The 14665-nt window shown below is 34.7% G+C and overlaps 1 protein-coding gene across 1 annotated transcript in view; it reads left to right on the top strand.

The window, feature by feature from the left end:
* The window catches only part of ATP11B (ATPase phospholipid transporting 11B (putative)), a 106995-nt gene that overhangs the window by 67483 nt on the left and 24847 nt on the right, over positions 1-14665 (top strand). The window contains exons 21-25 of the mRNA XM_052640502.1: positions 1548-1650; positions 4816-4961; positions 6185-6244; positions 7985-8112; positions 9629-9767. Of these exons, the coding sequence (XP_052496462.1) occupies positions 1548-1650; positions 4816-4961; positions 6185-6244; positions 7985-8112; positions 9629-9767 (576 nt within the window). The remainder of the gene's footprint in view (positions 1-1547; positions 1651-4815; positions 4962-6184; positions 6245-7984; positions 8113-9628; positions 9768-14665) is intronic.

Genomic DNA, 14665 nt, shown 5'->3' with positions numbered 1-14665 from the left:
TACCATGTTACTTGGGTTTGTGTTACCTTGGATGTGGAGTATCTCTTCACGGCTGCTCCAGCAAAGCGCAGCCACTGCTCCTACCTTGGACTAGGTCGCCCCTCCTGACCTTGAACACGGAGTAGCTCGTGTCAGTCCTCCTGCAGCCACCACTCCTTGGACGTGGGGTTGCTCCTCTCGGCCGCCACCCCTGACCTCGGGCGTTGCGTAGTTCCTCCAGCCACCGCCTCTGACCTCAGGCGTGGGGTAGCTCCTCTTGGCCATGCCTCTGTGCAGTCTGTCACAGCCGGCGCACTTCTGCATGGTCTGTAGTTAGGAAATATTTAATGTTCAGCTATGATTCAAGTGAAAACTTATACAAATATTTTTGTAACTGAAACCATCACAAGTACATGCTTAGAAATATACATCTAAACATATTATTTCACATATAGAGCTAATAAACTGTACATCCAGTTTTTTTTTGGCTTCATGGGGTTTTATTACAGTGCCTGTTTTATTATTATAACCCATATACCCCAGTCTGTGGACATTAAACTGGAGACCAAACAGATCTAATGCCTAAATTCTTTAGAAAAGTGCATTCAGTTTATTTTGAGAAGTTTTAAGTCATATTCTGTGTCAGGATTTTACATTAATGTCCAATAGGTGGTTAGATTTGTTCAATGTTAAAATAGGTATTATGGTAACTTCCTCATCAGTTAAATTACTAATTTAAAGTATAACATGTTTTTTATTAAGAGAAACTAACTTAGAAGTTTGGCTGAGAATAGACAACTGTTAAGGCCCTTTGTTGTCCAGAATGCTGTGCTTTAATAAATCATGATGTTGTTATAGAATTGTATCTTCCTGAGTAACAATTTGTAGTGTTTCTCTAGTAAATCTTAAATAGCTTATTTAACTTCTGTGGTCAAAAAAAATGTTCTGTTTCCAGTCACATGTTCTCTAAATCTTCATGTCACTTATATGTTTGCCATCATTTTTGCTTTACTGTATTTGCCTATATGGATTCTTGAAATTTTAGCCTCAAAGTCGCAATAAATCTGGTTTCTCTTGATTAAAAAAAAAGAAAAGTACATTCAAGTGTTCCAAAGAAACCATCCTTTAGATTTCATTGAATTTTATTTTGATGGCTGTTTAAATTTTTAAGAAACTTTATTACAAGAGAAAATAATTATCTTTTCTCTGTATCAAATGAAAATAATTTCTTGAGAGAAAAAAATTGCCTGACAAAGTTCAATTAATTGTAATTAATTTTTTTACACAATTATTATGCTTTTTATAAATTTAAGCTGTGTTTAACAGATTCTTACATCCCATCATAAAATCCAAAGACCGCAGTCTGTTTTTTTGTCATTTCTGAAAGACATTCGTAACGTCTTAATGGAGACATCCCTCAAACAATGAACCCCAGTGCATATTACTGTCCAATATAAAACTAATTTTTTTATCACTGTTCTTACAACAGATCATTTCAGATAAGTAATTTTATATAAATACAAGAAAATTGAAATTTTATTATAATTAATGAGTTGTATGTCTTTCAGGTAATAAGACTGATAAAAATCTCACCTGAGAAGCCAATAACATTGGCTATTGGCGATGGTGCTAACGACGTAAGCATGATACAAGAAGCACATGTTGGCATAGGTGATTGATATTTTTTCTTTGAACTTGTAAAGTTGTTATAATTATTTGATGATGAATCTTCCTTTTATAGAATAAAGTACAATGTCACATATACGAATGAAAACTAAATACAGTGGTGTAATATATCTCATCAAATTTCTGTCAGAAACCTGTCATTATTAAGCCCAATATTTAGGATTTTTAAAAAATATTCATTTGGCTGCCCTGGGTCGTAGTTGTAGCATGGGGGATCTAGTTACCTGACCAGGGACTGAACCCAGGCCCTTTGTTTTGGGAATGTGGCATCTTAGCCACTTGGACCACCAGGGAAGCCTCAGGATGTTTTAATTGCAAATTTTCAAGGAAATAAATACCACTAGTGAATTTTATCTTCGACAGTTCTTCTTCCCAGTAAAGTTAGTTTAGTTTTACATGCAATTTTGTACCTTTTTAAATACTTTTACACAGTATCTATCATTTTTAAATTCTAAGTTCATGATATATATAATTATTATTTTAGGATATTATTATTTATCCATTAGTCTAAAAATTTTGGAATGTATTTTAAAGATAATTGTAGAGACAGGAAATTATACCAGACTATAAAATTTCAAGTAACTTTCTAATTTAATAACCTTTATGCTAATTTTTTTTTCTATTTTGCCTAAAATTTTTATTAAATTCATAATACTAAAATCATTTTATTGTATATATATTACCAATCATTTCCCACTTAAACCGTATTTTGACCTATCTTCCTCAATAATTTTATTGAGGAAGCAAAAGAGAGGAGTATGGATTTTTGTTGAAGGATAAAATTTTAGAGTTATAATAGAAGATAGTCCTTGCTCTGGAGTTGCCTGTGTGATGAGTACTGATCAGGTCCCATATTTCTAGTGTAGCCCTCAAATCAGCTCCTTCCTCTTTGGGATAATTAACTCTTCATTTTGAAAACTTCACTCTCTCTATATTGTTTATACTGTTGTTTCCCAGAAATCTTCATGATAATTTGATAACTTACTGTATCATATGTTAGAGTATATAAAGCTACAATACTTATAACAGTTTGATTTTATCAATAATATGATAACAGCCAGACCAGTGAACAGAATCAATTCGGAACACCTGGAAATTTAGTATGTAACAAAGGAGATGTTTCAAATTAAGTAAGGAAACAAATTATTTGATCTAATAAAACACTGATATAACTAGTTATTTGGGGGGAAAAAGTTGAGTCCCTTTCCATTGCTTATAGCAAAACAAATTCCAGATGGATTAGGATTTAAATAATTTTTGAAGGCCATAAAAAGTAAAAGACTTTAGTGAATAATCCTGTTACTTGTGGTATGGAAGGATCTTTTAAATACAAAACCAAAGAAAGCAAGGACCTGAAAAGGAAAAAGATCAACATGTGTGACAGAAGTAAATACTTACATAAAAAAATTTTAAAGACAAACTAGTAAAGAATATTTGTAAAATAGATGATAGTATTCCTGTTATGTGAGGTCTTAAATTAAGGAGAATAAGAAAAACACTCCAGTAGAAAGCTCCCTAATAATCAAAAAGTAAGTTAAAATTGCCTTTCAGAGTGACAAAAAAACCCTGACATGGACAAGGGTATAGACTTCCCAGGTGGCACTGTGGTTAAAGAACTCTCCTGCCAATGCAGGAGATGCAAGGGATGGGGGTTCAGTCCCTGGACAGGAAGATACCCTGGAGTAGGAAACGGCAACCCACTCCAGTTTTCTTACCTGGAAAACTGCATGGACAGAGGAGCCTGGTGGACTACAGTCCATGGGGTCGTAGAGTTGGACACAACTGAGCACACATGCATGTAGATTAACAAATGCCCTTAAACTATGTTAGTGGGCATGCAATTCGTACACCGTGCATTATTATATATAACAATTTTAAATGTGCGCCCTTTGGACTTCCCTGGTGGTACAGTGGATAGGAATCTTGCCTACCAATGCAGGGGATGTGATTTCAGTCCGTAGTCCAGGAAGATTCCACGTGATACAGAACAACTAAGCCTGTGCGCCGAAACTGCTGAGCTCTCGTGCCACGACTAGTGAAACCCTCATGCTCTAGGGCCCGAGAGCCACAACTGATTGAGCCCGCATGCTCCAGCTACTGAAGCCCATGCTCCTAGATCCTGTGCTGTGCAGCGAGAGAAGCCATTGTAATGAGAAGCCTGTGCACCACAGCAAACAGTAACTCCCCCTTGCTGCAACTAGTGAAAGCCTGTGCATAGCAAATAAAATTGAATGTGTGCCCTTTGACCTAGTGACTAGGCATCCAGGAATTCCTTTTAAGAAAATAAATGACTATGTTAGCAAGCACATATGTCCATATGTAGTAAGTAAACAGTGTCCATAATGTAGAAAGTGATGAAAGCAGATTACAAAACAAATAATCCTACCTTTATGTACTTGTTTGTATATATGTTAAGTAAACATATATGAAATATGCATAAGGAAAACTTCTAAGAGTATATAGACCAGAAATAGTGGTTTTCTCTAGGAACTGTGAGTATAGATGATTGTCTTTACATTTTGGAACACTTTGATCCTTTTATGACAAAAATAGAAATTTTTAATTTTGAAAAAATAATTTTTTCAATGCTGATTTCACATTGAATCAACAAACTTGGCAATAACTTTTGAAACCTAATGGAATATAGTAAGCTCAAAAAAAGTGGTCATATTTGTGAGATAAAATTATGTACTGATTTTAAGTAATATTGTAAATTTTTCTTTTAAAAAGCACACTGAGTTTTGCGTGAGAGTTTTAAAACTGTTAAACATGGTTATTTTTACTTGATCCAGCATATTTTTTATGTTCCTTGGAAATAGAGACGTGAAAGCTGTTTTATGGCATTCTCTTCATTAAAATAAAAAATGTTCTTAGATCCTGAACTTTTAATATTTTATATCAATTTTATTTTATTCTAGTTCTTTGAAGATTGATATTACATGCCTAGTATATGTTATAGCTTCATATTAATTGCATATTTGATATAAATAGAGCAACCTTTTGGGAATCTACTGTCTACTATAATTTAAGATGTAGTGATCCTAAATCCAGGTTCAGCTGCTACAGATAATTAAGGTATTTGCAGGCATATCTTAAAATTTACATTTACCAATTATCAGTGAACTAACCTTTTGGTCCCCTGTATTACAGGAATCATGGGTAAAGAAGGAAGACAAGCTGCAAGGAACAGTGACTATGCAATAGCTAGATTTAAATTTCTCTCCAAATTGCTTTTTGTTCATGGTCATTTTTATTACATTAGAATAGCTACTCTTGTACAGTATTTTTTTTATAAGGTGAGTTTAATGGAGATATTTTAGAGTTAATTGCTAACAGTATTTGAGATTTCAGTTTAAGGAATGTTGTTAATATTACCGTACAAATTAGTCTGAAATTTTTTTCGATAAGTCAAAATAATAGTCTATGGAATATACTTTTATTATTTTATCTTAAATCTAATGTGTACTCACACATTATAGAAATACACTGATTTGAAAGCAAATCAGTAGTTGCCTGAGGCCAAGAGTGTGAGTGATAGAATTGACTAGAAAAGTATATGATAGAACTTTGCTTGACAGAAAAGTTCTTTAACTTGATTGTGGTGGCGGTTACATGGATGTATGAATTTGTCAGGACACATCAAAATTCTCACTTATTTTATTCCATGCAAATTAGAACATGATTGGTTTGATTTATTGTTATTTTGTCCTGAACCAGTAGTAAATTTTAATTTTATCTCCACTGTTACGATTTTAAGCAGAAGTTCTTAATCTTTTTCGGGCCATGAATGACTGGTAGTCTAGTAGTATAAACTACTCAGTATAGCGATTTTAGATGCATAAAATAGAGTACATAGAATTACAAGGAAGCCAATTAGGTTGAAATATTGTTCTCTCTCTTGACCCTTTGGGCAAAGATAGGATTATTTGGAACCAATGTTAAGCTCCTCTGAATACCAAGACATTGATACATCAGAGTGTTCTGTGTTGCATGTATTTCTGTAGTTGGTGGCTGCAGCCCAGTGAAAGAACACAGGGAGATTGCATGATGCTAATAGACGATGTTGGCGGTTTTTTCTTAGCTTATTATAACAACTTTTGCTGTGACCTAAGGCTTTTGTAATGGAAAGAGATTTTGATCACTCCATTTATTGTATTTTCAATATTTTTGCATTTTAAAGTAATTTTAGCCCTTTAAGTAAACCTTCCTAATTGTATTGTGTATGAAAAGTATTGAATAATAGTTACAAATTCAAAATTGTCATATTGTTTGGCAATGATAAGAGTCAAAGGTAATTTCATTCTGACATTTGCAGTGTTTCATAGACTACTTTTAGGCATTTTTTAATAAAATGGGATTCTTATTTTCCTATTTTGTATGGACAAGTTCTAATGGGCAGATCTACTTACCATATCAACTGAGATTATTTTCTGGACTGTTTAATAAAAGTCATTTTTAGAAATCATCTCTCATTTAGACTTAAATATTTCAATTATTTCCATTTAATCTTGTTTTTCAGAATGTGTGCTTTATCACACCCCAATTTTTATATCAGTTCTACTGTTTGTTTTCTCAACAAGTAAGTAAATAGAATCTTTGTTTTATCCTTTTAGATAAAGAGTAAAGTATGTGTGTTCAGGTTTTGTTAAATTCTTGGAGGGACTTTTTCTATTTTTCCTAGTTGTACAGATAACTAGCTAGACATAACTTTTCTTATAGTATATTTAATTAGCTTAGCGTCAATATTTCTTTTTTCTGATTTTCAGTTTGAAGTGAGTGTGCATACCAAAAAATATTTTAACTGTGGATGCTCTTTTAAAAAAAATAGACATTATTACTCTTAGTAGCTTATGAGAGGACTTTGCTATTTTCAACTTATGTATGAAGTGAAGTGAAGTCTCTCAGTTGTGTCCAACTCTTTGCAACCCCGTGGACTGTAGCCCACCAGGCTCCTCCGTCCATGGGATTCTCCAGACAAGAATACTGGAGTGGGTTGCCATTTCCTTCTCCAGGGGATCTTCCCAACCCAGGGATCGAACCCAGGTCTCCTGTATTACAAGCAGACACTTTAACCTCTGAGCCACCAGGGAAGCCTCAACTTATGTATAGTACTTCTATAAAATTCATATCAAGCCAGGCCCCATAATTGTTGGAAGATTACATCATTGTTTATTTTTTGACTCATAGAATTTTTTTTAGATTTGGAAGAAACATAGTGATTGAGTCCAGGGATGACATATAGGTTTCATCTCAGAAGGTAAATAATTAAATGGAGGTTCCAGGAGTGCTATATTGAAAAGGGTTCTGAAACTACGTGGCTATATGCTCAGAGGGAAAACTTTGTAATAGGTTAACAGTAGCTATAATGAACACTTGATGGATCTTTTCTTTGTACACATGTCACATAGAGAAGGAAACTGAAGTCCGTAGAGATTAACTGACTAGCCCAAGATTACATAGTTAAGTTAATAACTAAACCATGCTTCTGACTACTTGAGCACCCTTCTCACATACCATACTCAGCATCTCTAATTGATCAAGACATTTGTTCTGATTTATTGAAAGTTTTAATTATCTTAGGTTTTTGGGGGGTTTTTTAATGAGTTTTTTCCTACCCTTAATCACCGTTTTCTTCTTTGTTTACAACCTGGAACTCTAAATCTGAGACACCTGCTTGGACATTGATTGCTAGTAAAAATGTTCTACCTGGATGAAATAGAGAATGCTGTGAGAGCATGTGACAAGACTTAACCTATTTTGGTTAGGTTTTCAGGGAATTTATAGTATAATCTGAGAGGCAGTGTCAATGTTAATAAAAGCTATATGTGAAGAATAGGCAAAGTGCTAAGCACTTAGTACCAACAGTAGCACATATAACTGTTTAGAAGAAGCAGCTATCATCAGGAATTTAAGCCAGTGTTTTTAAGTTTCATGGATCATGGATTAAAGAAAGTGTAGGACTTAGGTGGGAAGACAAAGCTATGAAAGCAAAACTATATGTGTAGCACATCAAAGAAATAATAACAAGCCTAGGACACATGTAAGAGAATTGTGTATAATTGCATCACAGTGATCAAATTAGAATATCTTGAAATATAGATCCATCTGACTGTAATAGCAGAATCATGTGACATAACAAAATATTCCAATTTCCACAAAGAATATAAATGTAGAAACATGTCTATATAAGAAACAAATTAGACTTATGAAAATGGATTCAGAGTAAACTGAAAATATGTAATTTTTATGGTGCTTCTTTGTAATTATATGAATAATAGTAATCTAGAGTCTACAAATTCCTACAAATTTCTCTTTCTAGACACTATATGACAGCGTGTACCTGACTTTATACAATATTTGTTTTACATCCCTGCCTATTCTGATATATAGTCTGTTGGAACAACATATAGACCCTCATGTATTACAGAACAAGCCCACCCTCTATAGGTAAGTGTTTTCCAGTGTTAAATGTCCATACCACCTCTTGCAACAAGTAGTACATTGTATTTCAATAGTTACCCATTTTTAAAAATATCTTAAAAATAAGCAAGTATATCAGGCAATTTCTTGGTGATTAATGTCTTACTAAGGGAAATACTTAAGTTTTTGTATGATTTATAGGTGTTCAACATTGAAGAGAATATTTGAATGATTTTTCCAATGTTTTTAGGAATGAATAGTGTCGTCCTAGGAATGCATTGAGCAGTTGTGTAATTGGCACTTACTGTTTTAAACCAACAATACTCTGTTTCATGGGCACACACACAAGTTATTCATTACTTAGTTGTCTCTAGAGTTCCTAAAAAATAGTTCGTGTTCTAGACCTGCCAAATTTATGGGTAGTAATTGATGCAAAATGCAGAGTTGAGGCCATTAAATCCCATCCCAGGCCCCCTGGGTTTTTCCTTTCTCAGAACCAAGTAATCATAGATATATGGACTTAACTCAGGACTAACTTATGATTCCCACATTAACTCGACCTTTACACTTATAGAGATATTCAGTTATCCAGAAATGGCAGTAACTTACCTTGATTTCCCAGGATATCTAGGTCTGGGCTTGGCCCAAGATTGTGCTTAATTGTTTAGTTGTGTCTGACTGTTTGCAACCCCATGGACTATAGCCCACCAAGCTCCTCTGTCCATGGGGATTCTCCAGGCCAGAATACTGGAGTGGGTTGCCATGCCCTGCTCCAGGGTATCTTCCCAACCCAGGGATTGAACCCAGGTCTCCCGCATAGCAGGAGGATTCTTTATCATCTGAGCCACCAGGGAAGCCCAGGAATACTGGAGTCGGTAACCTATCCCTTCTCCAGGGGATCTTCCTGGCCTATGAATTGAACCAGGGTCTCCGTCATTGCAGGCAGATTCTTTAGCAGCTGAGCTACCGAAGCCCTGACCCAAGATTGGCATAGACTTTTCTTCTCATAATAGCTGTTGATAGATGTGAACTCAGTTAGGAACCTTAGTGCTGAACCTAGCTCACATGACTCCACCATAAAGAAATAATCATGGCTGAGTTATAACAGAATGTAACAGAATTTGACAGAGGGAATTCCCAGGCAGTCCAGTGGTTAGGATTCTAGGCTTTCACTACTAGGGGGCCAGGTTCAATCCCTGGTCAGGAAACTAAGATCCCATAATGCACACATTATGGCCACAAAAAAGTAAATAACAAAGAAATAGCAACTTTACACAATTAAACTGAAGAATTATGCCCATATCATATTTCCTTATCAAATTAAAAATTGTATTTGAATATGTTATGAGAATTATAAGCTGTTACACAGCTGTATGATTTACAAGCAGTGGTTTGTAAATTAGGTGTTGTTCTTTCTGCTAAAATTTGTAAGCAATTTGAAATTAAAAAGCCATCTTGTTTTTTAATTATCAAATTGTAATAATTATTTAGTAGGTAAATAATAAATCCTGATTTTTTTTTCTCTTTTTTTTTAAATTTGCAGAGACATAAGTAAAAACCGTCAATTAAGCATGAAAACATTTCTTTATTGGACCATCTTGGGTTTCAGTCATGCCTTTATTTTCTTTTTTGGATCCTATTTTCTCGTAGGGAAAGATACATCTCTGCTTGGAAATGGCCAGGTAAAATATACAGTTTTTTACAGAAAGTTTTTAATAATTAATGTAGTTTGGCTTTTGATAACTTTCTGTCATAAAAAATAAAGTAAAATTACATTTAAGTTATAAAGTTGTATATATTAAATTGAAATGCAATTATTAAAAGGTTTTAACTTATTTTTAATCAAATTTCATACAAATGAAAATTAAAACAGAAAGGCAGTGCAGTGTAATTTTAATGTGAATCTCAAGTTACCTAAGTAGTTTTGCGGGTTCAAAAATTAATTCATATAAGGGGATATATTCATGCCACTGCATGCTGTTCACTTCAGGATTGTGTTTTAACAATAGCTACTGTTAATTTAGTACTTAATATTGTGCTCAGTGCTTTACGTGCTGCATTTCCATTAATCCTCACAGTAATTCTGTTGGAACGATACTATTACTTGGCTTTTGCAAGTGAAAAATAGAGACAATGTCTAGGGTTTTGCTTTTAAATGGATGGGTTGGGTTTTTTTTTTTTTTTGGTATGCTTAAAAAGTGCTGCTGTGCTCTTAAGTGCACACCAGCAATCCTGAAGATGTCAAGTTACAGTTTAGAATGGCCATATTTCTGAAGTGTAAACTTGGAAAGGAGTACCACACAGTTTGTTGCTTCTGTGTCCTGACTGGAATGCTCATGTTCAGAGATGCTTTGCAGAACTCGGCCTCTCTCTCTAGGCTTAACTAGATAGGTTAGGAAGAAAAGAAATGACAACTGTAGTCCCGTGATAGACTGAAAATACTTGTCACCTTTAGTTTCTGTTTTCTGTTGGCAGTACTTAAGAACTCCAAAATATATTTGCAGTTGGGAGAATATGACGTTTTATCTGTGCAACAAACATTTATTGAGGACCAGCCATTCCCATGTACTATACTAGTGCCTGGATTTATGAGAGAAACTAACACTCGGTTATGGAGCTTAGAGTCTTGTGAGAGATACCGGAAATGAGCAATTGAAATAACACAATATTCAAGAGCATAAAGGAAATGGATTTCAATTTTTGGCTTTAACCATGCAAATCCCTTTAAGATGTAGAATAGGAACATACATATTATTGCCACTTTTTTTTTTTTTTCTACTACTTAAAATAATTTATTAAAGTAAATGGATCATTGCACAAAAATCCACTGCATTTTTATATACCACCAGCAGTCAATTAGAAAGTATCAATTTTTAAAAGTATCATGCAATGAGAAAAGTATCAACAATGAAAAATAATGGACAAAAGTGTCAACAACAAAAAATAAAGTAACTAGGAATAAATGTAAAGTGAAAGAAAGAAAGAAAGTGAAGTTGTTCAGTTGTGTCCAACTCTTTGCTACCCCGTGGACTGTAGCCCGCCAGGCTCCTCTGTCCATGGGATTCTCCAGGCAAGAATACTGGAGTGGGTTGCCATTTCCTTCTCCATTATCGCCACTTTTGAGGACATGCTTAGCCAGGTTTGGAAAAATGCGTGAATCTAGTTTGTGTAGCATGAATGTTACAGCACTTCCCCCGAGTAATTTTATTGGAATTTTTTCCTCTGTGCCAGGTATATTCCATGTATTAACTTCCTAAATTGTAACAACAATCCTATATCAGGAAAATACATGTTACTTTTTTCATATTAGAAAAGTAATCTCAAGAAACTTGCCTCAAGTCACATAGTAAATAAATTGCAAAAGTATAATTCAATATTATATAATTGATATAGTCTATATTATATAATATATCCTATATTATACAGTATAAATCTGTATAATGTCAAAGCCTATATGCTTTGCCATGATCCTAAATTCTGTTAAGAAACAATTATTAGCCTGGTACACTTCTGTGCAGTATTACTGCCTGTGCAAGGACCATCAAATATATATATATTTATTCATTTGCCTGTGCTAGGTCTTGGTTGCTGCTCACAGGCTTTCTTTAGTTGCAGTGAGCAGGGGCTACTCTAGCTGCAGTGCACAGGCTTCTCATTGTGGTAGCTTCTCTTGTTGCGGAGCAGGGGCTCTAGAGTGTGGTCTTAGCAGTTGTGGCCCATGAGCTTAGTTGCATCTTTGCATGTGGGATCTTCTTGGACTAGGAATCGAACCTGTGTCCCTGCATTGGCAGGCAGATTCCAAACCAATGAATCACCAGGGAAGTTCAATCATCAAATATATGGATGAACATGCCCATTTCCACCAAAAATACTGGGCTGAAAATGGGACAGAATAAAGAGGGGGAAAAGTTAAGAAAAAGGAAGATGTCATTGGATTAAAAGGAAGTTAAAGAGATCTCTTTTGTGCTAGTTACTTTTCTTCTGATTTTGAAATACTGTATCAGAAAAATATACAAAAATAAAAAATAAAACCACCTGTTCTCCTTGTACCCAGGTGTAATTATTCCTATCATTTTTACATATTTCTATTATTTTTTCATTAATCTCAGAATTTATATCCTCTTATTTCTCAATAACCTTATCATCATTTCTCCCTTAATATTGCCTCAGTGATTTTTCTTATTATTAAAAATGCTTCAAAAATATTTTTTCACAGCTGCATAATATTTAGTTCAGTTCAGTTGCTCAATCATGTCCGACTCTTTATGACCCCATGAACCACAGCACGCCAGGCCTCCCAGTCCATCACCAACTCCCAGAGTCCACCCAAACAGATGTCCATTGAGTTGGTGATGCCATCCAGCCATCTCATCCTCTGTTGTCCCCTTCTTCTCCTGCCGTCAATCTTTCACAGCATCAGGGTCTCTTCAAATGAATCAGCTGTTCCTGTCAGGTGGCCAGAGTATTGGAGTTTCAGCTTCAACATTCAGTCCTACCAATGAACACCCAGGACTGATCCCCTTTAGGATGGACTGGTTGGATCTCCTTGCAGTCCAAGGGACTCTCAAGTCTTCTCCAACACCACAGTTCAAAAGCATCAATTCTTCAGCGCTCAGCTTTCTTTATAGTCCAACTCTCACATCCATACATGACCACTGGAAAAACCATAGCCTTGACTAGATGGACCTTTGTTGACAAAGTAATGTCTGTGCTTTTGAATATGCTGTCTAGGTTGGTCATAACTTTCCTTCCAAGGAGTAAGCGTCTTTTAATTTCATGGCTGTAGTCACCATCTGCAGTGATTTTGGAGCCCATTACATGGCATAAATTATTTAAGAATATTACAGTTTCGATTTGCTTCTAGTTTTTAGTGACTTTTAAAATTAAATCTTGAACATGCTTTATATGAAAGAAAAAATCTTAATGAAAGGTAAATTGTTGGCCCTTTGATATAAAAGTGTTTTGTGTTTTTTTTACCACTAGTTAACTACCATTTTTTTAAACTCAAATTATATATCATTAAGTTCCTTCCCCTTTTAGCCTACCAGTTCTATCACTCAGATATATGCCACTAGAAATTAATCTACCACTCCCTGCCACCAGTACTAGTAGATACAGTAGGGAAGAGGCATATGTTACAGTCAGATTGGATTCACATCCTAGCACCTGAAGTTATCATTTGAGTGATTTGGGATGAGTTACTTAACCTCTCTGAGACTCAGTTTCCTCCATCAAAATTAGGAGCTTACTTACTACCTTATAGGTTTGCTGTGAGGAATAAATGATATATGTAGGGTATTAGGCATAGTGGCTAGCATACAGAAGTACTCAATTTTCAGAGTATTACTTATTATTATTACTACCAAGTCTTTTTACTGAAGACCTTGTCCTACCCAATCCCATCTAGCCTACTTCTACCACAAACTCTCTCTTTAACCATGTAAGTTAACTGCCTTTGCTGGCTCTCTCAGAACATGCAACATTCATTTCTAGAGTTCAAAGCCATTTCTGTGTCTCCTCTCTAGAATGCTGTTGCCTCTTTCTCTTACGACTGTCTATTTTTCAGGGTTGAGCCTAGGTTATAATTTTGAGGAAGAAAAACCTTTTTGTATTATTTACTACAAAACTTTTTTTTTACTGTTTATAATTTTAATTACTCTTTCATACTATACATGTCATCAGCTGTTGAAACCTAATCATCAAATGATAAGAGCTTTGTGTTAAGATAGAAATATACTATTTTATATTTGTATTCCACAGAGAAGTCAGTATCTTTATTTTAATTCAGATGATTTAACCACTGTAATTACCAATCAGGTCATTAAAGACATATGCAATTTAATTCCTAACAGTAGATATAGATTTATTTTAATGAAAGCTTGCATGATTGAAATGTCTTTGATTATCTAGTTCATTGCATAATTTCCTTGCATATTCTCTTATTCATGAGAATATTTAAAGCACTAATAATACTCCAATCAATAGGAAATTATTCATATACAGAGAACAAAAAAATATATGTTGCTTCTTATGGTATCGTCCAACAATTGGTCAATATTTAAAATGAATAATAAAGAGATAGTTTGTATTGGAGAACTGAACAACTGATTAACTCTATAGAAGGTAATTGTCTTATAGATCAATGTATAGTTAAGTTAAACCAGTTACAAAATTGGAAGAAGTTATATTTTTTACTATTTCTACTTCCTGGCCTCCTCTTCTCCCTTGAATGTACTCCTGTGGGACTTTTCCCCCAAAGCACTCCCATCCAAACCATGGTCTGTATGGTCAACAGCTCCCATTTTATTGCTAATCCAAGAGCATGCCTCAGCCCTTATGAACCCAAACACTGGGTACACTTTATGAAGCCTTCCTGCCTGCCACAATATCTTCTCTCAGTCTCCAAAAGTTACTTTGGCTTCATTACCAACTATTCCTTTTCAGTCTTTCAGGGACCATAGTAGCTGCCTTCTTCCTGCTTCCATTCTTTCCCTTCCTACTATCCATTCTCTGCACAGCAGCCCAGGTGATCTTATAAAAATGAAAAAAATTTTGGACTACCTCTTGGACTGTATTTCCT

Source organism: Budorcas taxicolor, chromosome 1, assembly GCF_023091745.1.
Source record: "Budorcas taxicolor isolate Tak-1 chromosome 1, Takin1.1, whole genome shotgun sequence".
NCBI classification, from domain to species: Eukaryota; Metazoa; Chordata; class Mammalia; order Artiodactyla; family Bovidae; genus Budorcas; species Budorcas taxicolor.
This window is presented reverse-complemented; position numbering and strand designations above follow the sequence as displayed.